General features: G+C 35.5%; 2 protein-coding genes across 4 annotated transcripts in view; both read right to left on the bottom strand.

The window, feature by feature from the left end:
- The window catches only part of LOC143236952 (uncharacterized), a 29,773-nt gene extending 12,285 nt beyond the window's left edge, over positions 1 to 17,488 (bottom strand). Inside the window, exons 1-8 of the mRNA XM_076475677.1 lie at positions 17,259 to 17,488; positions 15,150 to 15,217; positions 12,807 to 12,887; positions 12,026 to 12,196; positions 9,751 to 9,860; positions 9,141 to 9,258; positions 6,684 to 6,906; positions 2,164 to 2,237 (exon numbers count right to left, since the gene is read on the bottom strand). Of these exons, the coding sequence (XP_076331792.1) occupies positions 2,164 to 2,237; positions 6,684 to 6,906; positions 9,141 to 9,258; positions 9,751 to 9,860; positions 12,026 to 12,196; positions 12,807 to 12,887; positions 15,150 to 15,217; positions 17,259 to 17,473 (1,060 nt within the window). The 5' untranslated portion in view covers positions 17,474 to 17,488. The remainder of the gene's footprint in view (positions 1 to 2,163; positions 2,238 to 6,683; positions 6,907 to 9,140; positions 9,259 to 9,750; positions 9,861 to 12,025; positions 12,197 to 12,806; positions 12,888 to 15,149; positions 15,218 to 17,258) is intronic.
- Positions 1 to 25,482, bottom strand: part of LOC143245225 (uncharacterized) — a 418,752-nt gene that overhangs the window by 307,667 nt on the left and 85,603 nt on the right. The window lies entirely within an intron of this gene.

Raw genomic sequence — 25,482 nt, 5'->3', positions numbered from 1 at the left:
CCGCACAATGGCGAATTATCACAAACTTAACAAGCTATACAATATCACAGAAATATCAGGATATAATAATTATACGAAAAGTATCACAAAGCTATCAAGTATTACAGTAATAGCCGAGTATTAGAAAAATATCAGGGTATGTTAATTGTGCTAGAACATTACAAAAAATACCAGAGTACCATAACACAATAAGAGCATATTACTACAATGATATCAAAGTATCATATCACAATATCACAAAGATACCAGAGCATCATAAAATTATCAGAACATTACACTAATACCAGAATACAGAAATAATACCGGAATATGGCAATAATACTAGTGTATTACAAAAATATCAGTATGTTATTTATAATAACAACAACTTAAAACGAGAAGAAGGGATTTTTTTCTAAGAATACACAAAACAAAGAAAACAATAATATTGAATCTGTTTTATTGGTAATGTTCAGAAGATTTTAACCATGATCCAGTAATTGTTTTAACATCCAATAATGTCGTCAATCCTTAAAAGTGTTGGACTGGTAAAGATCCAACATATTGTTGGAAGAGTGGAATACATCAACTGGCACAACTGTCGAAGAAGGATATTTTTATCATAAGTATTTTGTTTTCATTTCATGTCTGTAGGAGGCGCTTTTATCATTCCTCTCTGAAAGTATATATTTGGGCATCCTATTGGTATGTTGTTAAATGTATAATAAAGTTGTATTGGGTTCTCCAGAAATAAATGTCGTTTTTGAACTGCAAAGTTTGGAAAAGTATAAACCAGTGTTGTAAAACATGCTTTAATCAAAGTAAACACCCTTTACTTCAACACACTTTTGTCAACGTGTAACGATGCTGTTTGTGTCCCTGCTGTAAAAAATCAGTTTTTATGGTCAACGAACTCCCTGAAAGCTTCTTTGCAGCTGCCTGGTTTTAAAAAATGAAAATCTTCAGAGAAAAGGTTTATGGAACAAGGTGGATGAAGCAGAACCTCAATTTCCAATTCGTTCGATTTTTGGAGCATCATCCTTGACAGGTCTCATAACGCCAATTTTGTTGATCTTCAGTCAGCTCATGCGGAACCCACTTATCCAATTTTTTTGTCTTTCCAATCGCACTCAAGTGGTTTGCAACCCTTTATTTGCTTGTGCTTAGCTTTTCTACAACCTCATGTACTGTTATGCGAGGGTCTGTCTCAACTGCTTCTTTAATGTGCTTTTATGTAAGGATAGCTTCCTTCCACGACCTTCGTAGTCTTCAAGACTTTCACTTCCATTTAGAAACCTTTGGAACTAACGCTAAACTGTATTCAATAACAGACCCATGGTCAAATGTCTGGTTGATGTTCCGTGTAGTTTCGGTGACTTTTCGTCCAAGTTTGAAGTCGTAGAGGAAAATCAGACGAAAGTCCTTCTTGTTCATGCTGCTTTGGGAGTTGAAGAACTTAACTCTGACTAGAGTTGAAACAGCAGACAATTAAGACACCTTTTAAGTGACAAACATTGGATTAAACCAACCAGCCAACAATAAGTTACTCAATATTCAGCTTCTAAATGTCATCCTGAGAATTCCGACATTTATTTCTGGTCAACCTAATAACAATAATTATGCTACATTTTTTGTATAAAATTATTTAACTCAGTGTTTTATGTCGTAACTATGTCTGCTCTACAAAGTTTGATTTTATATTTAATATTAAAAAAGACTTGTATATTGCTGTAAGCCCCATTTAGTATCTGAAGAAATACGTGTAAATTGTTAGGTCACTTTTAATAATGAAGTCACAGTAGTTCTCCCTCCCCCCAAAAAAAAAAGATTCAGCATATAACGTTAAAATCCATGTTTCGATATGTATGGTGGGCACAGCACAGATAGCCCACTGCGCTTAACTACAAACAAACTAAAACACAGAAGTTTCTGTATCTAAAGCAGTTTCAGTCACAGTTGTAGTTTGTCACAGCATCTATTTCCACAGTTACGCCTAAATGCCCGCAGGAAACAAAGTTATTAGCAAGAGGTTCAAGGTTCGAAGCCAAAAATAGTTGGCTAAAGCCCATTACTGTTAAGGTTATTAAAATCTGGGATATACAAGTTAAAAAAATAACCGTTTAAATATATCACTGTGTTTAGAAGTCAAACAGTTGTAGCACTAATGCTAACGTAATCTCTTACCCATCTGGACTTCTATGACGTGCTTTGTCCGTTGGTGGATCCTCATACATCTGTAGCCCCTGTTTCCAAACATGCTGGAAAACAATTACAACAAAATAAATCAACCAATATAAAAATCAGGTGTTGGGTATTTAAACATTAACTGACACAAACAGGAAACTAGCTTCCGAATCGGTACAAAGAGAGTTGGAAACAAATAATTATAGACACATGTTCTAAGTCATTAATCGTTGTCGTATATATAAAGGGTAGGTGGGTGTGTATTTTTTTTTTATGGTAAAGCCACATCAAGCTACCTGCTGAGCCCACCGAGGGGAATAGAACCCCTGATTTTAGCGTTGTAGATCCGTAGCCTTACCGCTGTAACAGCGGGAGGCGTATATAGAAAGAAAAAATAAAAACCAAAACCATATTACAACAGTTGCGACCTTATTGACTTAGAATGATATTTAACATTCGGAGTTTTCCAATTGATAACTACACAACGTTTATCAGATTTTGTTTGTAACGTTGAACAGGGTTAGTTCATCTTCCTTGAATAAGTTAAACGCAGGAGCAGCCTTTACATACAAGTTCGATTTATTTTTAACTACACCGTAAGGCTTACGAGGAATTTAATATTCGGTGTACTGAACACAACAGATTGTCCAATGTGGATTTCTCTAAAATAAAAGTCTTTGTGAAAATTAATTATTGAGTAGAATATATCACAATCTGAAGTTATGTTATTCTACTTAAGCTCAGAGATTATTTTAAAATTTATCTTCGCCGAGATCGTTATACAAGTGTATGAGACAAACATTAGTTGGTAATGTTCAAATCTTCAGATGTTTTGCCTATTTTAATTTGTGTAACACCTAAACTTTATTTATTCTTCTCTTAAGCTACTGAACGTGCGACAAATGAATCGCTACAGTTACGTTACACATATGCTAATAATGTCTTAATCTATTATTTCTCAGTAACTAAGTAAACCATAAATTAATTCTGTTATTATACTAATGTAGAGTAGCACCCTATATTTATAATAACAATGTACAGTACCACCTTATAATAACAATGTAGAGTAACAACCTGTACTTATAAAAACAATGTACAGTATCACCCTATATTTATAATAACAATGTACAGTACCACCTTATAATAACAATGTAGAGTAACAACCTGTACTTATAAAAACAATGTACAGTATCACCCTATATTTATAATAACAATGTACAGTAACACCCTATACTTATAATAACAATGTACAGTAACACCCTATACTTATAATAACAATGTACAGTAACACCCTATACTTATAATAACAATGTACAGTATCACCCTATATTTATAATAACAATGTACAGTAACACCCTATATTTATAATAACAATGTACAGTAACACCCTATATTTATAATAACAATGTACAGTAACATCCTATATTTATAATAACAATGTACAGTAACACCCTATATTTATAATAACAATGTACAGTAACATCCTATATTTATAATAACAATATACAGTAACATCCTATATTTATAATAACAATGTACAGTATCATCCTATATTTATAATAACAATGTACAGTATCATCCTATATTTATAATAACAATGTACAGTAACATCCTATATTTATAATAACAATATACAGTAACATCCTGTACTTATAATAACAATGTACAGTAACATCCTATATTTATAATAACAATGAACAGTAATATCCTATATTTATAATAACAATGTACAGTAACATCCTGTATTTATAATAACAATGTACAGTAACATCCTGTATTTATAATAACAATGTACAGTAACATCCTGTACTTATAATAACAATGTACAGTAACACCCTATACTTATAATAACAATGTACAGTAACATCCTGTACTTATAATAACAATGTACAGTAACATCCTATACTTATAATAACAATGTACAGTAACATCCTATAGTTATAATAACAATGTACAGTAACATCCTATATTTATAATAACAATGTACAGTAACATCCTGTACTTATAATAACAATATACAGTAACATCCTATATTTATAATAACAATGTACAGTAACATCCTGTACTTATAATAACAATGTACAATAACATCCTATATTTATAATAACAATGTACAGTAACATCCTATATTTATAATAACAATGTACAGTAACATCCTATATTTATAATAACAATGTACAGTAACATCCTGTACTTATAATAACAATGTACAGTAACATCCTATATTTATAATAACAATGTACAGTAACATCCTATATTTATAATAACAATGTACAGTAACATCCTGTACTTATAATAACAATGTACAGTAACATCCTATATTTATAATAACAATGTACAGTAACATCCTATATTTATAATAACAATGTACAGTAACACCCTATATTTATAATAACAATGTACAGTAACATCCTATATTTATAATAACAATGTACAGTAACATCCTATATTTATAATAACAATGTACAGTAACACCCTATATTTATAATAACAATGTACAGTAACATCCTGTACTTATAATAACAATGTACAGTAACATCCTGTATACTTATAATAACAATGTACAGTAACATCCTGTACTTATAATAACAATGTACAGTAACACCCTATATTTATAATAACAATGTACAGTAACATCCTATATTTATAATAACAATGTACAGTAACATCCTATATTTATAATAACAATGTACAGTAACATCCTGTACTTATAATAACAATGTACAGTAACATCCTGTACTTATAATAACAATGTACAGTAACATCCTATATTTATAATAACAATGTACAGTAACACCCTATATTTATAATAACAATGTACAGTAACATCCTATATTTATAATAACAATGTACAGTAACACCCTATATTTATAATAACAATGTACAGTAACATCCTGTACTTATAATAACAATGTACAGTAACATCCTGTACTTATAATAACAATGTACAGTAACATCCTGTACTTATAATAACAATGTACAGTAACATCCTATATTTATAATAACAATGTACAGTAACATCCTGTACTTATAATAACAATGTACAGTATCACCCTATATTTATAATAACAATGTACAGTAACACCCTATACTTATAATAACAATGTACAGTAACACCCTATATTTATAATAACAATGTACAGTAACATCCTATATTTATAATAATAATGTACAGTAACATCCTGTACTTATAATAACAATGTACAATAACTTCTATGGGAAGTATTTGAATAATTAGTATTTTTTGATAAATAAACTAATTTAATTAGTTAGTAGATACGAAACTTTTCAAAATGTTTTGTCAAATTTTACATTTTAGAAAACTGGTTTTGTATCACTGATAACTTACCCAACTCAGTTCATTTATTATTGCAAAACACTGATGACCTATTGACTAGAGACTGAAAACTCATGGGCTTTTTGTTTTCAAATTAATGATGACCTGTGATCTTATTTTAATTTCCAGTACACGTCCCTTCATGATTTGAATATTGATCGGGTTTGGTAATTTTTAAAACGTGAGAATCAATGCAACCAACTGTATTACAAGCTGTTTTTAACCCACTATCCAATTTATGCTATCCAAGTCAATGAAGGTATTGTGATTAATTATATTATCGAAATCAATGAAGGTAGTGGTTATTAATTATATACTAATTAATTATTAGGTAATTAAATGAATTCTGCGCCTGGAGAGACCACATTTTTATAACTATATTGACCCATATGTGTATTTAAGACATAGTTTATACTGTCTTATAAAAGTAGACAGCACTTTATATTCTCCTACACATGAATTTGAAAGAAAATCAATTATAAATAAATTTCGATCTGTAATACCTCTCAGAATAACATTTAACTAGTTTACAGTTTCACATATTTTTGATCAATGCTATTCAAGGGCTACATATTCATAGCCGTTCCTCATTTTCAACTGATCAACTAAAGGAAAGACAGCTTAGCAACAGCTCTTACGGTCAGAGATCGTGTTCTTCTCGTATAAAGATCCAAAGCTATGTTGTGCAAATTCTCGTCTTTGACAAACAAAAATAATAGACGTACCTCACATTCAAGCATATAACTGGAATATTATAGTGTGCAATATATAAAATGTCTCAAAGACCAAGAGGTTAAGTGTTATGATGCGTATAGCGTTGAACGTATTTCGTGTTAGGATGGGTATAATGCTAAGCATATCTTGTGCTAAGATGTATACAATGCTAAACTTATCTCGTGTTAAGATGTGTACAATGCTAAACATATCTTATGCTAAGATGCATTAGGATGTGCATAATTTTGACCATATCTAATGTTAGTATGTGTATAATATCGTATAATATAATAACATATCTTTCAAACAAAACAAAATAAGTGTTTTATTGCACACAAAACTGAACATATATCTCAGTTTAAGTAATTAGTAGCAGGAGGTGTAAAATGGTAATCATATATTGTACCCCAGGCGGTTAAGTGTTGAGACATGCATTATATTAGTCATATCTTTCAGTTGAAACACTTACCATCCTGACGTTACCTGTACTGCCATCTCATAAAGCGAATCCTGCTGTTTACTAATCCTGTTACAAGCCAGTCGGATGCTGTCGCCTTCCCTCGACGTGTTTGACAGGTAAAATGACTTTAATCTGTGATCTGTGGTGAACAGTTTGGAGCCGTCCAATGACTGCCAGTGGGAAAACTTCATAAACCAATGAGGGAAATGGCACTTAGCACCCGAGAATCTCTCTGCACGACAAACATAACTTACGATCACTTTGATCTACAGTGGAGGGGCGTACAAGAAAAATGGTTAATACTTTACGATAATCTCTACATTTGAGATTATTTTGTTTTAAACGTCAGAATAAAAGAGTTTGAATATCTGATTAGAATGAGATAGTTTCGTATTTTTAAATTGTTCTAAACTTTAAATTATGAACAGAGAAGCTTATGAGATAGTTTCGTATTTTTAAATTATTCTGAACTTTAAATTATGAACAGAGAAGCTTAATATAAAAAAAGCAAACCAAAACATATCCATCTGATGCGCCGACAAATAACAAAAAAATTCAACGAATGAGGGTTTGGAGGATGGCACTCCAGACTGGGGTTTGGGGATTAATCTCCCATAAGAGGGGAGGGAGGATCAGGCGCAAAACCAACGGGCGTTCGTTGTCATGGTTAATTACAATGACAGTGAGTGATATCCGTCTGCCGCCAGCTTCACGTTAATAATTAAAAGTAATTTTAATTATTAAAGAAATTGGCAGCTGTTCCTGTTTTAAACTTAGAAGAAATATTTCTGGTACGTTTTAAGTCTGGTTAATCATCTTTAATTTAAACAAAATCAGCGATAACAATAAGGTAGAAACAGTGACACATGCATGCAAGAAGGGTACAGAAAATAACTAAAAATAACCCACAATTTACAGAGCTATTACCTTCCGTTACGAAGACCTTACCACTACAATAAACTCTCAAATCGCTCAAATATATCTTCCGTTATGAGAAAAAAAACTGTCTCAGAAAACTCTTAGTATGTTCAGCTGTCAAGTTTCTTTATAGAAAAAGTACCTTAAAAACTAAATTTTCTGGAGCATATTTTCCGCTATGAAAAGCACCCCCCCACTAGTACAGCAGTATATCTACGGATTTACAACCCTAAAATCAAGGGTTCGATTCCCCTTGGTGGGCTCAGCTGATCGCCCGATGTGGCTTTGCAATAAGAAAACACACACACACACTGTTATTAAAAATTTATTCTAGAAAAAAAGTCACATTGTTCAGCTCCCTGCTAGTACAGCGGTATGTCTCCGGATTTACAACGCTAAAATCAGCGGTTCGATTCTCCTCGGTGGGCTGAGCAGATAGTTTGAGATGCTATATATATGTTCTGTATATAGCATATACTGTTTTGCTATACGAAACACACACACAGATTGTTCAGCTATTGTCTTTCGTTAATAAAAACTGACCTAGTATAAACAGCTCATTTTACAGAGGATTTTTCTCAATCAATGCAACCTTATAAAACACATGTTTTTCTGTGTTTTAAAACAGTCTGAGGTAAGTTATTACTCAATAAATTACAAACATCAATGTAATGTATGCAACACAACCCAAACATTTTTGTGGGATACTTTTGTTACTTAACCACAGTTTTAAATGATTTTATGTAATTTGAAATTTCATTATTATATATTTTTTGTATTTAAGATATAGCTTTCTGTGCCATCCATAACAAAGAAAACGTGAATACAGAAAGAAACCCGTGCACATCAATTTTGCATGACTACAGATGGCACTTAAACGGTCCTAAGGCAGTTACTGATGTCGAACGTGGCTGAATATGATTCCAACACGAGTTAATACATAATGTTTGTTTGTTTTGAATTTCTCGCAAAGCTATTCGAGGGCTATCTGCGCTAGCCGTCCCTAATTTAGCAGTGTAAGACTAGAGGGAAGGCAGCTAGTCATCACCACCCACTGCCAACTTTTGGGCTACTCTTTTACCAACGAATAGTGGGATTGACCGTCACATTATAACGCCCCCACGGCTGAAAAAGCGAGCATGTTGGTGCGACGGGGATTCGAACCTGCGACCCTTGAATTACGAGTCGAACGCCTTAACCCACCTGGCCATGCCGGGCCAAATTTATAACGTAAGAAATTTCAAAGGGAGCGCAGATTATGGGTGAAGGTTGTTGAATACATAACATCATATACATATAGGTGAACATTGCTGAATACATAATTAGATAAATACTAAAGGGAAGCAGATTAAGGGCGAATGTTGATGAATATTTGTATTAAAGGGCTGGGATAGATCTTTTACTATCGCAATTAAATAAGTCGAAAATATTTTGTTTTACCCTCAGGCCGTAAAATAACATTAAGGCCCTCCAGTGGCTCAGGGACGTGACGTAGTTAACTCATTGGGTTGATTTGCACTTAGCAATAAACGAACAAAAACTACTCACCACTTCTGATTAGTGTCATAGTTCGAGATCCTTCCGTGGCAGAAAATAGTCCATCACATGTTGCATCTCCTGATTGGGCAACCTGGTAGCCAGATTCATTTTTAAGCTTGTCGTACACCTATAGGTGTAGGGAATATTTCAGATATTAAACACTTTTTCAAATAGTCTAGGAAGAAGCAAAAATATGTGCACTAGTTTTTTTTTAACGAAATCACTCGTGAAAACTTAGTGTATTAATACTCACTAACGACCACACCACAAAACATATTATTTGTGTAAAAACGTTCAAAACGGCATGTCAAAATACCTTGATACGGGCTGATCTTTAACAAAGTGCTGACACCTAGTAGATAATAGTTTATTTTATTTGAGTATCTCTTAAAGAAGATTCTTTTTATCGGCTCATCACTTACGTTTAAAAAAAATGGCGGACTTATAAAATTCGCTAATAATTACAGATTTTGTCTGAATGGAAAAGTCGAATTATGTCTTGTCAACTTTCAAAGAATTCGATCAATAAAAGTCTAAAAGTATACTGTATAAATCTCCGATGTACGTACACATATAATTATCTCTATGGTAAACAATTTAAAGGATTTGTAGGACTTACGAAACAACGAAATTTGTCCTCTTCTGTTATAGTACCTTTATGTTCCAATTTAGCGACTAAGTACCATGTAGAACCTTCTTTCCAAGTACCATAACATGTCAGTTTCTCTTCTGGAAAGCAAAAAAGTAACAAAAACTCAACTTGACGCTGAGAACAATAAGATGAGTATCTATAGTTACATTACAATATTGCTCTAGCGAAGAGATTTAGTTTTTTAAGATGTTTCGTTAAATTGTTTGTAAACTAGTGATAAAATCTAACTCTTGGTTGTTACGTTTCTTTTTTCCCTGCGGCTAATGTATTAACTTTGTTTCAGAAATTCGCGCAGAACTACCACAAGAGATATCAGCGCTATCCTCTCTCGATGGGAAGGCAGTTAGAAACAAGCACCCTGCACCAATATTGGACTTCTCTTCGAACAGTGGTCCCTGATGTTTGAGCTGGTAGACTAGAGGGAAGACAGCTAGTAACCAGGATTCAGCACTGACTACTGGGCTACACTAATCGAACAGTTGTCCCAAGTGTTTGAGATGGTAGACGAGAGGGAAGGCAGCTGGTAACCAACATCCAGCACAGACTATAGGGCTACTCTGATTGAACAGTTGTCCCTAGTGTTTGAGATGGTAGACTAGAGGGAAGGCAGCTGGTAACCAACATCCAGCACAGACTATAGGGCTACTCTGATTGAACAGTTGTCCCTAGTGTTTGAGATGGTAGACTAGAGGGAAGACAGCTGGTAACCAGCATCCAGCACAGACTATAGGGCTACTCTGATTGAACAGTTGTCCCTAGTGTTTGAGATGGTAGACTAAAGGGAAGGCAGCTGGTAACCAGCATCCAGCACCGACTACTGGGCTACTCTGATCGAACAGTTGTCCCTAGTGTTTGAGATGATAGACGAGAGGGAAGGCAGCTGGTAACCAGCATCCAGCACCGACTACTGGGCTACTCTGATCGAACGGTTGTTCCTAGTGTTTGAGATGGTAGTTACGGTTTGGGGATATTTTAGTTAAAACAGCTTCATCACAACATTCCAAACTCCTCTTGAAGTCAAAGGTCATTAGGGTTATACCCATTAAGGTTACTCCTTACTCTAATTTGAATCTGATCGAACAGTTGTTCCTAGTGTTTGAGATGGTAGACTAGAGGGAAGGCAGCTGGTAACCAGCACTCAGCACCGACTATGGGGCAACTCTAATCGAATCGTGGTCCTTGATGTTGGAGCTGGTAGACTAGAGGGAAGGCAGCTGGTAACCAACTTCCAGCACAGACTATAGGGCTACTCTGATTGAACAGTTGCCCCTAGTGTTTGAGATGGTAGACTAGAGGGAAGACAGCTGGTAACCAACATCCAGCACAGACTATAGGGCTACTCTGATTGAACAGTTGTCCCTAGTGTTTGAGATGGTAGAGTAGAGGGAAGGCAGCTGGTAACCAGCATCCAGCACCGACTACTGGGCTACTCTGATCGAACAGTTGTTCCTAGTGTTTGAGATGGTAGACTAGAGGGAAGGCAGCTGGTAACCAGCATTCAGCACCGACTATGGGGCTACTCTAATCGAATCGTGGTCCCTGATGTTGGAGCTGGTAGACTAGAGGGAAGGCAGTTAGTAACCAGCATCCAGCACCGACTACTAGGCTACTCTGATCGAACAGTTGTCCGTATTGTTTGAGATGGTACACTAGAGGGAAGGCAGCTGGTAACCAGCATTCAGCACCGACTATGGGGCTACTCTAATCGAATAGTGGTCCCTGATGTTTGAGCTGAAAGACAGCTGGTAAACATTATTTAGCATGTTTAATTTTGAACTACTTTAATCAAATAGTGGAAGTTGACTGTTGCTCTTATAACGCATCCACGGTCTCAAAGTGCGGCAAACGGGACGCGAATAAAACATCCTCAGACTACCTGTCATGGTGCTGCGGAAAATAGACGTCGATTGGCATTATGAATTTTGATATAATCGCTATATTAGAACATAAAAGGGTAACCAAAAGAGTAAATTAGACTGGATTCATAGTGAGTTACAAGAAGTTACAGTATTAATATAAGTACTCATAATTGTAACATCAATGGCAGAGAGAAATATAAAACATCTACAACAGAGAGGAGACAGTTAAGTTAGAGTCGTGATATATTTAAAATAAATATAAAAAGCTGTCATGTGAGATTTTGAACATCCAACAGTCGTACTAATGTGAAAGCAGATTCATTCTTCTCTCTTCAATTCAGGTTCAAGAAGTGAGAATCGGTTACAGTTACAAAAGATCTTACCTCTACTTTCGGAATTCCGCACGTCTGCGCATGCTTGGAATTTAAAGAAAAGCTGGGATTGGTTACTGCAAGAATCAACTGTCGAAATCGGGTTACTGCACTCTCCATAACCTCGACTGTAGCTGAAAGTGAAGGAATCTTTGAAAGGACAAGCTGTTGGCGTGGTGTTAACTGAAGAGAAAAAAAAATGTATCGTTTCGTAAGTGTGTGAGTGATAAGTAGCAAACAAAGTTCTCAGCGTTTCATCATTATTTCATTCTTAATTAAGAGCAAATTAACAAAGCAAACATAAGGAATTTGAAAACCGTTGAAAAAACAACAACAATAACAATAAATACCAGATGCTTTCAAATGTTTTCGGAATTCGTAAAGCATTCTGGGAGATTTGAAACGTGGGAAAGAAGTAGCATTACTCTGAAAATAATAATAATCCTTTTACTTCAGCCAATGTTTCGCCATTGCGGATTCACCAGGGCTGTAGCACAAGAACTAGTACAATTATTGTAGTACTAGCTCTGACGAAAACTCAATGGCGAAACGTTAGCGAAACGGTGTTTATTATTAGTGGACTGTGAAAGTATTTTTAAGTTACTTTCATGACTGATTCATTGGTTACTTAATAAACTCATAGTGTTTAAAAATATATAAAGATGTGCAACTGTTAATGAATCACCAATAAAACTTGGAACGTTCAGACATTTTAGACCTTGTTTATTAAGCAAATGTTTATATATACATTTGAACAACAGTAAAGAAGATATTAGCTTACTGCATTACTCACGTCTGAACATGGAGTATAATGGAGCATCTCCGCTGATTTCACGGCATTTCTGTTCTAAATCACTGTTGGAAGAACAGTATGCTAAAAAAGGAAATACTGAGTAAATATTGGAATGTTAAACAATGAAACAAACAAGGAAATATTGAGTCACTTTCGGAAGAATAGTATGTTAAACAATGAAACTAAAAAGGAAATACTCAGCTACTTTCAAAAGAATAGTATGTTAAACAATGAAACAAACAAAGAAATATTGAGTCACTTTCGGAAGAATAGTATGTTAAACAATGAAACTAAAAAGGAAATACTCAGTTACTTTCAAAAGAACAGTATGTTAAACAATGAAACAAACAAGGAAATATTGAGTCACTTTCGGAGGAACTGTATGTTAAACAATGAAACAAAAAAGGAAATACTCAGTTACTTTCAAAAGAATAGTATGTTAAACAATGAAAAAAACAAAGAAATATTGAGTCACTTTCGGAAGAATAGTATGTTAAACAATGAAACAAAAAAGGAAATATTGAGTCACTTTCGGAGGAACTGTGTGTTAAACAATGAAACAAACAAGGAAATATTGAGTCACTTTCGGAAGAATAGTATGTTAAACAATGAAACAAAAAAGGAAATATTGAGTCACTTTCGGAGGAACTGTGTGTTAAACAATGAAACAAACAAGGAAATATTGAGTCACTTTCGGAGGAACAGTATGTTAAACAATGAAACAAACAAGGAAATATTGAGTCACTTTCGGAGGAACTGTGTGTTAAACTATGAAACAAACAAGGAAATATTGAGTCACTTTCGGAGGAACAGTATGTTAAACAATGAAACAAACAAGGAAATACTGAGTTATTTTCGGAAGAACAGTATGTTAAACAATAAAACAAACAAGGAAATATTGAGTCACTTTCGAAAGAACAGTATGTTAAACAATGAAACAAACAAGGAAATATTGAATATCTTTTGGAAGAACAGTATGTTAAACAATGAAACAAACAAGGAAATACTGAGTCACTTTCGGAAGAACAGTATGTTAAACAATGAAACAAACAAGGAAATACTGAGTCACTTTCGGAAGAACAGTATGTTAAACAGTGAAGCAAACAAGGAAATATTGATAAGAAACTTGTACTTATCGAACCTAACCACTTTCTATAATGTTTTAAAGGTCGCAAATCAACATGCAGTAATTAGAAATCTTGGTTGTGAACTTCGACAACCGGCCCGGTGCTTTAACTTCCACCCAGAACATGCAGGCTCCCCACACGTGATCTTTCCTCAGTTTTGAATAACACCAAACAGAAAACCTAACAACAGTAATGTTACCCATAACATGTGAATAAAGTTAAAAATTCATAATGTACTCACTTTCCTGAAACTGTAGTACATAAAATCAAGAAATCATCTTGTATTTACTTTCCTTACAGTGTAGCACATAAAATTATCTTGTACTTACTTTCCTTAAACTGCAGCACATAAAATTGTCTTGTACTTACTTTCCTTAAACTGCAGCACATAAAATCATCTTGTACTTACTTTCCTTAAATTGCAGCACATAAAATTATCTTGTACTTACTTTCCTTAAACTGCAGCACATAAAATTATCTTGTACTTACTTTCCTTAAACTGCAGCACATAAAATTATCTTGTACTTACTTTCCTTAAACTGCAGCACATAAAATTATCTTGTACTTACTTTCCTTAAACTGCAGCACATAAAATCATCTTGTACTTACTTTCCTTAAACTGCAGCACATAAAATTATCTTGTACTTACTTTCCTTAAACTGCAGCACATAAAATTATCTTGTACTTACTTTCCTTAAACTGCAGCACATAAAATTATCTTGTAATTTAGTTTCCTTAAACTGCAGCACATAAAATTATCTTGTAATTTACTTTTCCTTAAACTGCAGCACATAAAATCATCTTGTACTTACTTTCCTTAAACTGCAGCACATAAAATTATCTTGTACTTACTTTCCTTAAACTGCAGCACATAAAATCATCTTGTACTTACTTTCCTTAAACTGCAGCACATAAAATTATCTTGTACTTACTTTCTCCTTAAACTGCAGCACATAAAATTATCTTGTACTTACTTTCCTTAAACTGCAGCACATAAAATCATCTTGTAATTTACTTTCCTTAAACTGCAGCACATAAAATTATCTTGTACTTACTTTCCTTAAACTGCAGCACATAAAATTATCTTGTACTTTACTTTCCTTAAACTGCAGCACATAAAATTATCTTGTACTTACTTTCCTTAAACTGCAGCACATAAAATTATCTTGTACTTACTTTCCTTAAACTGCAACACATAAAATCATCTTGTACTTACTTTCTTTAAACTGCAACACATTTTTGTGTCTTTCGTGAATAACAATACACCGGAAGCAGGACTCAGATCTGAAAAAGGAACAACAAATATTTCCTTCCTATTATATACAAGGAAGTACCTGATAAAATTTAATAGCAAACACTACTCGTGGTTTTCTAGAAACTAGACCCATATTTTATACGAATATGTTACTAAAAATAGAAAATAAAATTTTAGTTTAAGAAGAAACTATAAAATATCATTTATTCTGTCGCCAATCATCAGTGTAGTTTACTGCTGTCGGTAGAGTGTTGTGTTCAGTGTTATTATTAGTAATGTGGTTTATAACTGACAGTAGTGTCATTTAGTGACTATCAGTTGTTGTTGAATAGCTTTTGACTGTGGTTTAGCACTAGCACCTATGTGGATTTGTAACTATCAGTTGTAGTGTGATAACTACCACCTGTAGTTTACTACTATCGGTTGTAGTTTTACTTACCACCTGTAGTTTACTACTATCAGTTTTAGTGTGATAACTACCACCTGTAGTTTACTACTATCAGTTGTAGTGTTTTAACTACCACCTGTAGTTTACTACTATCAGTTGTAGTGTGATAACTACCACCTGTAGTTTACTACTATCAGTTGTAGTGTTTTAACTACCACTTGTAGTTTACTACTATCAGTTGTAGTGTTTTAACTACCACCTGTAGTTTACTACTATCAGTTTTAGTGTTTTAACTACCACTTGTAGTTTACTACTATCAGTTGTAGTGTGATAACTACCACCTGAAGTTTACTACTATCAGTTGTAGTGTGATAACTACCACCTGAAGTTTACTACTATAAGTTGTAGTGTGATAACTACCACCTGTAGTTTACTACTATCAGTTGTAGTGTTTTAACTACCACCTGAAGTTTACTACTATCAGTTGTAGTGTGATAACTACCACCTGTAGTTTACTACTATCAGTTGTAGTGTTTTAACTACCACCTGTAGTTTACTACTATCAGTTGTAGTGTGATAACTACCACCTGTAGTTTACTACTATCAGTTGTAGTGTGATAACTACCACCTGAAGTTTACTACTATCAGTTGTAGTGTGATAACTACCACCTGAAGTTTACTACTATAAGTTGTAGTGTGATAACTACCACCTGAAGTTTACTACTATCAGTTGTAGTGTGATAACTACCAGCACTGCTGTCAACTGTGGTTTAATAAGTGTTAGGAGTAGTTTAGCACTAGATGTCCCTAGCAGCACAACTACAGAAACTGTTTAAAATTGCCTACAGCAGTTTAGATTATTAGATCCAATAACAAAACACAAGATCTCCTTAGTTATCGCTCGAGCTTCTATCTCACTGGTACCTTTCAGTTAAGGAATGATTACCTGGCAGTAGGCACAGTTCTGGATTTTCATAAACCCACATAAACAGTTGAGGTCACAGAGTCGTTGTGGCTGGGCATGATGAGAATTGTGACAACTGACCCACGAATGCAATAACAGAGTATAAAAGTCACTGACAAATAATAAGAAACTCGAAGTGTTTTTGATGTTTGTGGTAAACAACCTGAAATGTACATGAACTAATATTCCATCTTCAAAACTACAGGTCTAGGTGACAGGATTCTGCTTCTATCTGAATCTTTCTTGAGTTTTAACCGTTTTTCAAAACCCCAGTTTGCTACCTTTACAATGAAATTAGTTGATTTTCAGAGTGACATTAAATATTTAGATACATTCAACAACAGTTGATCAGACGAACCCTGGTGGACAATCAACCTTCAAACTAAATGTGATTAAAATCGGATGAAAACATGCAGAAGTGAAAACAATACCTTTACAATGAACAGGGGTTAAAATGATAGTGGCACCGTTCAACAGTTTCCAGAGTGATGCCCTCTAGCGTAATTTTCAGAAGGAAATGAAATACTTATTATTTTACGCATTAGAAATACTGCAAAATATTTCGTCAGTACGTCACACAATTGGTCTTATACACTCTTCAAAGTTCATAAAATGACTTTATTATTACTATGTATATTCCATATTCGATATCATTTTAATAGTCCACAGAGTTATTAAACGAATGCGAGAACTAATCTACTCAGAAATAGCAACCTACTTGCTTTCTATGAGGAATTTTTCACCCTCCACTTTCCGACAGACGCCCCTACTGGATAATGAACCGTTCTTGATATAGACTGGATCTCTGAACCCTTTCTGGAACCAGCTACCAGTCCAGTGGGTCGGAAACTGACAATTTGTTCCTGAAGTGATCAAACACAGTTGTGACAGAGAGCAAGTGAAGTTTGTTTGTTTTTTAAATCTATACGTCATCTAATATTTATATTCTTTCACACGTTTCAACTACAATGTATTTATATGTTTCAGGATTTGTTTCAAGATCTACTCAATAAGGTTATCTAGGCACAGCCATTTTGAATTTATAGTGAAGGTGAAAAAATCTACCGCCAACTTTTAATCTATTCTTCTGTGAAAACACAATGATATGTTACTGTCACGTGTATAGTGCACCCATGTCACCAAAGTACAGAGAATGTTTTTGAGACAAATGGCCTTGAACCCGCAGATTCACAGCACGAGCACGCTAATCAGTGAACTGTGCTAAACCTAATATTTACCAATACTGATGATACTGTAGTTTACGCGTACGTTACCGAAAATTTTTAGTATAACAGAAAACAACTTAGCCCCGCATGGCCAGGTGGTTAAGGCCCTCGACTTATAATCCTAGAGTCCCGGGTTCAAATCCCCCTCACACCAAACATGATCGCCATTTTAGCCGTGGGGGCGCTATAATGTGACGGTCAATCCCGCTGTTCGTTGATAAAAGATTAGCCCAAGAATTGCCGGTGAGTGGTGATGACTAGCTGCCTTCCCTCCAGTCTTACACTGCTAAATCAGGGACAGCTAGCGCAGGTAGTTGTCAAGTAGCTTTGCGAGCAATCCAAACCAAATATCCTCAAAAAGATTACAATATCAAAAATAATTTAAATGTAAAATATTTAAATGTGTCGCTCCTACTTTGTGTCTCTGTATTTTCGATCGTACAATCCTAACTTTTCTGAGTTCTGAAACTGTATACAACGAAGAGAGTTATTTAGCTCTACAAATACACAAAGCGATTGTTGGTTGTTTTGGAATTTCGCACAAAGCTACTTGAGGGCTATCTGTGGTGGCCGTCCCTAATTTAGCAGTGTAAACCTAGAGGGAAGGCAGCTAATCATCACCACCCATCGCCAACTCTTGGGCTACTCTTTTACCAACGAATAGTGGGATTGACCGTCACATTATACCGCCCCCACGGCTGGGAGGGCGAGCATGTTTGGCGCGACTCGGGCGCGAACCCGCGACCCTCAGATTACGAAGAGCATGCCTTAACGCGCTAGGCCATCCCAGGCCCACACAAAGCGAAGGATGGCTTCGAAGCATGGATTCATCTCGGAATCAAGTAAGACACAATCTTCTGAGATATGAGGGCGCCACTGAAAAGGGAGGGCGTTTAAACATTAAACTGTTACACGTATCAGATATCTTAAGGTTATTTAATGTTTATATTATACTTTGGGTCAAATAACTAGATATAGTAATATCGGTCAATAAAAGTAAGAGAGTAATTGTTTTAACTTAAGAGTTTAGTGGTGTAAAATTAACTATTAAAATAGGCTTATCACGTGTAACGGTACTTTTGGCTTAGGTGTATTTCAACTTACTGGTAAATCATAAAACAAAATAGATACATCGTTTGATTAAATAAATACAATCTAGAAACTAGTTTATTGTCTCTTGGTGTTTTATATTCAGCTTATACTGTTGTAACTTATGGATAGCTTATAAATCAAGCTAAATAAATTTTGTTATTAACCAGCCCTGGATTAACCATTAAGCAAAATAAGCACGTGCTTAGGGCGCCAATGAAAGGAAGGCACCACAGTTATTTCTCTGTCATGTCCTTATCTCTTTCACTGTCTCACTCAGACTTAGTCGATTTTTTTGTGATTGTCTTTATTTGCCCGCCCTTCCCCCCAGTGGCTCAGCGGTATGTCTGTGGACTTACAGTGCTAAAAACCGGGTTTCGATACCCGTGGTGGGCAGAGCACAGATAGCCCCTTGCGTAGCTTTGTGCTTAATTCAAAACAACAATTTATCTGCCGTGTTCAACTTTACTCTTCATTGTTAAAACGTTTTCTTTGGCTCGGTGAGTGACTAAAGTTTCGAGAAGCTACTTAACTATGTATCTGAAGTAAGAAGTCATTGATAGTGACTAAAGTTTCGAGAAGCTACTTAACTATGTATCTGAAGTAGGAAGTCATTGATTTGCGAAAGATTACTATAAAAAGCGGTATAAAATGTTGATAAAACTTCAGGTAAAAGATGATCGTATGTTATGATGTCTGACCTTGAAGATGAAATATTTTTCTCAATCATTCCTTTTGTCGTGGCTATTTATAAGAAATTATAAACAGTGAAACTGTTTTGTTTTACCTTTTACTGCTTTATTCAGTCACGTCTACAAAAATTAAGAGTATAATACCACAGAAACATTAGTCAAACGAAATGGTGACAGATGTGTACAGAGACGTGGTTAGTTTTATGTTTTTTTCGGCTTCTGTTTTCGTATGTTATATTTAGGTTATTGTCTCGTTTGTTTTAGTTTTATTTGTGTTAGTATTGCATTATTCATGTGTGTTTTGTAATTTTTTATAAGTGTGTTTCTCACTGAAGCTTTTCTCAGCCGTAATATTTTTTTGGCTTCAAACAGCTTGCTGTAAAAAAGACCTCCTTTGTGTGTGAGTACATGTTTTGAAAGTTATCATACCAAGAAAAAATTTATAAAGGGATGTCACTGTAGCAATGCCACCGTTCATAGATTACATGTTTCCTATAAGAGTATTTGGACATGCACACTCTTGTTCAAAAAGGTTGTTACATGTTCGAAAAATGTGATTTTTGGTCATTTATATCATTTTAAAACTAAATTCACTTTGTGTGTTGTCCTTAAATTTTCAAGTTTTATTTCTCTGCATCACCTGAGTTCATTTTGAGTTGGTTTGATCCCTTGCACATGGGAGTGTTCTGAGACTTGTCCCAAACGCAGTGTCTGGTATGAGGTATAAAAGCCAGGAATTTTGGTGTTACTTTTGTACCTTACCTGTTGGCGACGCGTTTTGAACTCTGTAAATATTTTAGAATTGTGCTAGGTCCTGCTAACGTAGGTTTGAGAAATCAAATGGTTGCCTACGACGACGCTGGGTTGAAACAAGGTGATACTGCAAGACGACTTGGTGTATCCAGGCAGACCATCAACAAAGTTCTCAGAAGAAGAGCTGCAACCGGAAGTGTGAATCCTAGCAGACCTTCGGGCCGTCCACGTGCCACTACAGCACGAGATGATCACCGGATCCTTGCCATTGCTTTTAGAAAGTGTACGATGTCCTATCAACTGCTCCGAATTTCACGCCAGACGGTTGGTGCAAGCTGGATACAGAGCAAGATGTATGGTCAAGAAACCTAAACAGACAGCTAGACATCGCAACAACAGGCTGCAGTTGGGTCAGCGATACCATAATCTAACGATCATACACTGGAATCATGTAATTTTTGCTGACGAATCCAGATTTCTGTTCTACCCCACTGATGAACGGATATGAGTGCGAAGGCTTCCTGGAGAACAGATGAATGAGGAAAGTGTTCAACCCAGCGTTGCAGGAAGAGGAGGTTCAGTGCACGTCTGGCGTGCATTCTGTTCTGCATCTGTCAGCCAGTTGCTCATTCTGGATCAAAACGTCACTGGTGCAGTGTAACAGGATATCCTGGATCGCCACTTACTACCATTTGCCCAGGGTATTTTTCAGGACAATTTCCGGCTGCAACAGGACAATGCACCGGCTCATAATACTCACAATATGCAAGATTTCTTGCAACAATGTTGTGTGTTGGTCCTAAAGCAACCACCTGTAAGCCTAGATGCCAACCCAATAGGGCATCTCTGGGGTGAACTTGGTCGTGCAGTCAGGAAAAGGAACGATCCCCCTAAACCCTACAGCAGTTACGCCAAGCACTGACTGAAGAGTGGAACAGAATTCCAAATCAAAGACTCGTAACATTAATTGAGAGTATGCCACGCCACCTAGCCGACATTATTGCAGCACGTGGGGGGCCACACACGCTATTGAATTAAATATCAGGTAGTGAAATATCATTTTTGCACGTTCATTGAAAGTTTCAGATTGTTTTGTTTGTTTGTTTGTTTTGAATTTCGCACATAGCTACTCGAGGGCTATCTGTGCAAGCCGTCCCTAATTTAGCAGTGTAAGACTAGAGGAAAGGCAGCTAGTCATCACCACCCACTGCCAACTCTTGGACTACTCTTTTACCAACGAATAGTGGGATTGACCGTCACATGTATAATGCCCCCACGGCTGAAAGGGCGAGCATGTTTGGCGCGAGGTGGATGAGAACTTGCGACCCTCAGATTACGAGTCGCACGCCTTAACACGCTTGGCCATGCCGGCCGTTTCAGATTAACACTAAACTAAGTGGAGAAAAAAAGTCAATTTCTGGTAATACAGATCTTAAGTTCTACAGAAATTTTCATAAAAAAAAACATATTCATGAAATATTACACGAATGTTCATGTTATACTTACAAATAACTACCAAAGGAAAGACATTGCGCTCATTAAAAACAAATAAGGGACAGACAAGCTCATATTCCCTTGTGATTGTGTAATAATATAAACAGATCTGAAGCTGAGATTTATTCCCATTCATAAATAGCCAACAAAAGTTTATCAGATATGCAATTTTTAGACTCAAAAATGGAGATCACAGTTATATTCTCCTTACTGCTTCCTTGATCCTACCCTTACGTCATAATGCCTTGACCCGGCCAGGCCCTCTTGTGATATTCGTTATGAGATGAACGAACAAACCTAGACAGAAACACAGAGACAACGACGACAAACTTTTAGGTGTAATTCAACTATTTTGTGACTATAAATTCAGATCAGTATGTGTTCTATTACATTTATGAAACTCTGAGAAAACGGTTGATCGGAGCAGTCTAAAGACGACAATTCGACCTTTCAGGTCAAATTGCGTAAGACTTCGACATTTACGACAACATGATTCTTAACGTTGTTATGCATACACTATACTACTGGTATTGGTACAGTACTGTGGTACCATGGTTATACAAAGATACTGTGAAGAATCGACAAATCAACAAAATCAACTTAGGATTGTCTGAAAAAGTGCATGAATTGAACAAGTTAATGTAAGCAAGGTTGGTACTGAGTACTAGGCTTAACGTTAGTGGCCTCAGTTGCAATGTATTAGCATTAGGCCTAACGTTAGTGTTGTTATCTGAGTACTAAGTGACAATAACGTTAGGCCTAAATACTGAAACTAGTTTAGTATAAGTACACTGGAAACGCTATTATAGCTTGGAATAATGAAGTGGACTATTCCCAATTTAAGGCCGTCGTTTTGAATTTGCCTTCGCATCCAAGCATGCAGATAAAGTTTCAGATATATGTCTATTTTGTTGATGTATGGTTTGTTGGCTCATCTAAAGTCTCCAGGTCAAAACAGAGCTCAAAGTTAAGGTTACAACTCATTCTTCAGATATATGATTAGGATTAAGGTAATCTAGCCTAGGCCTAACCCAGTATTTAGTAGTTCAATGTGCAGTACAATTTACAATTGATTATATGCTATGTATGTGTACCAGTACAGAATGATCACCATGTATATAGTAAGTGTTGTTGTATATAGTAAGTGTATGTATATAGTAAGTGTTGTTGATCACAAATTGTTTTGGAATACTTTTTGGCTCATAATGGATTTGCATATTATCATTGGCATTATTTCTTGCATACAGCTACCATAACAACAAACTTAATGAAACCTTTGCAATGACTGAAAACTAATTCTCCTAAAGTGGATTGAAACCAGTCTCGAATCGTTCAAGGCTGGTCTCGAGTGGTTTTCAACCAATCAGAATGCAGCAAATCAATAAAGGTATTTATGAATTCATGTTTATATGCTGATGGACCTGGATCCTAGGATAACTAACAATCTTTGTCTATATGTAGACTGTCTTACCAATGTTTTTCTTTATGAATGTCAGTGTTTTTCTAATCATTATAATTATATATGATCCATATTCTTTTGTGTTTCTTCTTATTTTTGTTTCTGTATTTTTCAGACTTTAAGATGAAACGTATTGAATTAAGTGGTGCACGAAAGAGAAAACTGGCCAAAAAAAGAAACAACAAAAGACTTTGGATTTAGTGGCCAAGACTGGAAAGCTAACTAATTTTTTCACCCAATTTACACAACATGATCTTCCAAATCAAAACCCATCTTTGCCATCGGAAGTCACTTGTACTGCATCTGACTTTGACAAGATTGAAGTCGAACCAAGCTCCACACCTACAAGTACCACTTTGTCCACGTTAAGGTCAGAACATCACGATGACGTTGAGGTGTCACAGGTTGGCTCAACTGGCACAAGTCTCACAACTAATCTCACTTTCCTTGTAAATTCTCTTCATATCTCTAGTGTTAATGTTGATGCAAGTTGCTCTGCAAGACAGTCTGAAGTTGAAATAATCGCTGAAAATGAAATTCTACTGGACTATGGTAAAATACTTCAGTCTACAAAAGACGGAGAAAGTAAAGCAAAAGATCCAGGGTTGTGGCTCAGTTTCTCTTCTGACGATGTGACTTATTGGATTGCTTGATGACACACTAAGTGTCTACACCATAATGGGCCATTTGGTAAATCTTGCCGGACTCTCAGTAGCGACAAACCAATGAGATACTGTTCGCTAAAACTTTTCTTTGGAGTAAAAGCCAATGGTGAGCAATACAAGAGAGAGTGGTTATGTATTCACCATCAACAGGGTCAGTTTACTGCTGTGTTTGTAAACTTTTTGCTCCTAAAGTTCCCTCGCGTTTGTTGAAAGAGAAGTGTTCAGTGACTGGTGAAATACTATTGTACTTGATCATCATGAAAGCAGCACTACTCACTGAGACTCTATGTTAACATACTTAACTCATAGGCAAGGTTTAGGCTTGCGACAAGAGCTGAAAAAACAAATAAAAGAAGAGTGCAATTACTGGGAACATGTCTTGGAGCATGTAATAGCTGTTATTCATACGTTAGCTGAACGTAGCCTGGCTTTTCACTGAACAGATGAAAAATTTGGTTCACTGCAGAATGGGAATATTTTAGGGCTGCTTGAGCTCATAAGTCAGTTTGATCCATTTTTAGCAGGGCATATTTATAAATATGGAAATTCTGGAAAAAGAAATCCTTCTTGCTTGTCCAAAACGACCTGTGAAAAACTCATCGAACCAATGGCTCAGAAGGTCCATGAGTTCATTGTTGATAAAGTAAATTCTTCTGGTTATTTTAGCTTGTCGGTTGACTCGACGCCAGATCTATCACATATAGATTAGTTAAGTGTTGTACTTCGATACTTAAAAGATGGGCAGCCTATTGAATGCTTTTTAACCTTTCTGGAACTGAAAAGCCATATTGGTGAGAAAATGGCAAAATAGATATAGCAGTACTTACCTTAAGTTTGCAAACTTAATATTTTCAAAATGTAGGGGTCAGTGTTACGACAGTGCTGCTAACATGTCCAGGCGTAAAAACGGGATGTAGCAAAATATTTTAGAAGAAAACAAGTTTGCCATATATGTGTCCTGTACAGCCTATTCACTAAATCTGATAGGCCGAAGTGGTATTCACTGCTGTCAAATGGCAGTTAATTTTTTCTCTACAATACAGTTGCTCTATAAATTTTTTTTTCAGCCTCAACCAGCTGGTAGAAAATTCTTAAAGCTTGTCTTGGGAATGAAAGTGTGTTAAAATCTCTCTGATACCAGATGGGAGGCACATGCTATGACAACAATAGCAATTTTGAAGTCTTTCTTTGAGATTTGGGAAGCTTTTGAATGTATAGTTGAAGACCAGTCACAAAAGAGAGACACTAGAAGAGGAACAGACAATATTACAAATAATATGCAAGAGCTAGAAGTTGTTTTAATGTTGATCATGTGGGATGAGATTTTGTAAAACATTCATAAAGCAAGTTAAGTTCTGCAAAATGAGGATGTGAAATTAAAAACATGTGCAGATCTGTACCGGTCATTAGCTGACCAACTACACACTTTAAGGGATGACTTTTAAATATATGAAGCAGATGCAAAGGAACTACTACCAGATGTTGATTACAATGCAGCTCAAACTCGCAAACGTGTCAGAAAGAAGGTACTCAATGACGGAGATGCACAAGAAGTAGATCTGAA

Source organism: Tachypleus tridentatus, chromosome 2, assembly GCF_004210375.1.
Source record: "Tachypleus tridentatus isolate NWPU-2018 chromosome 2, ASM421037v1, whole genome shotgun sequence".
In the NCBI taxonomy this organism is placed as follows: Eukaryota; Metazoa; Arthropoda; class Merostomata; order Xiphosura; family Limulidae; genus Tachypleus; species Tachypleus tridentatus.
The sequence above is the reverse complement of the archived record's forward strand: the minus strand, read 5'-3'. Positions and strand labels throughout refer to the sequence as shown.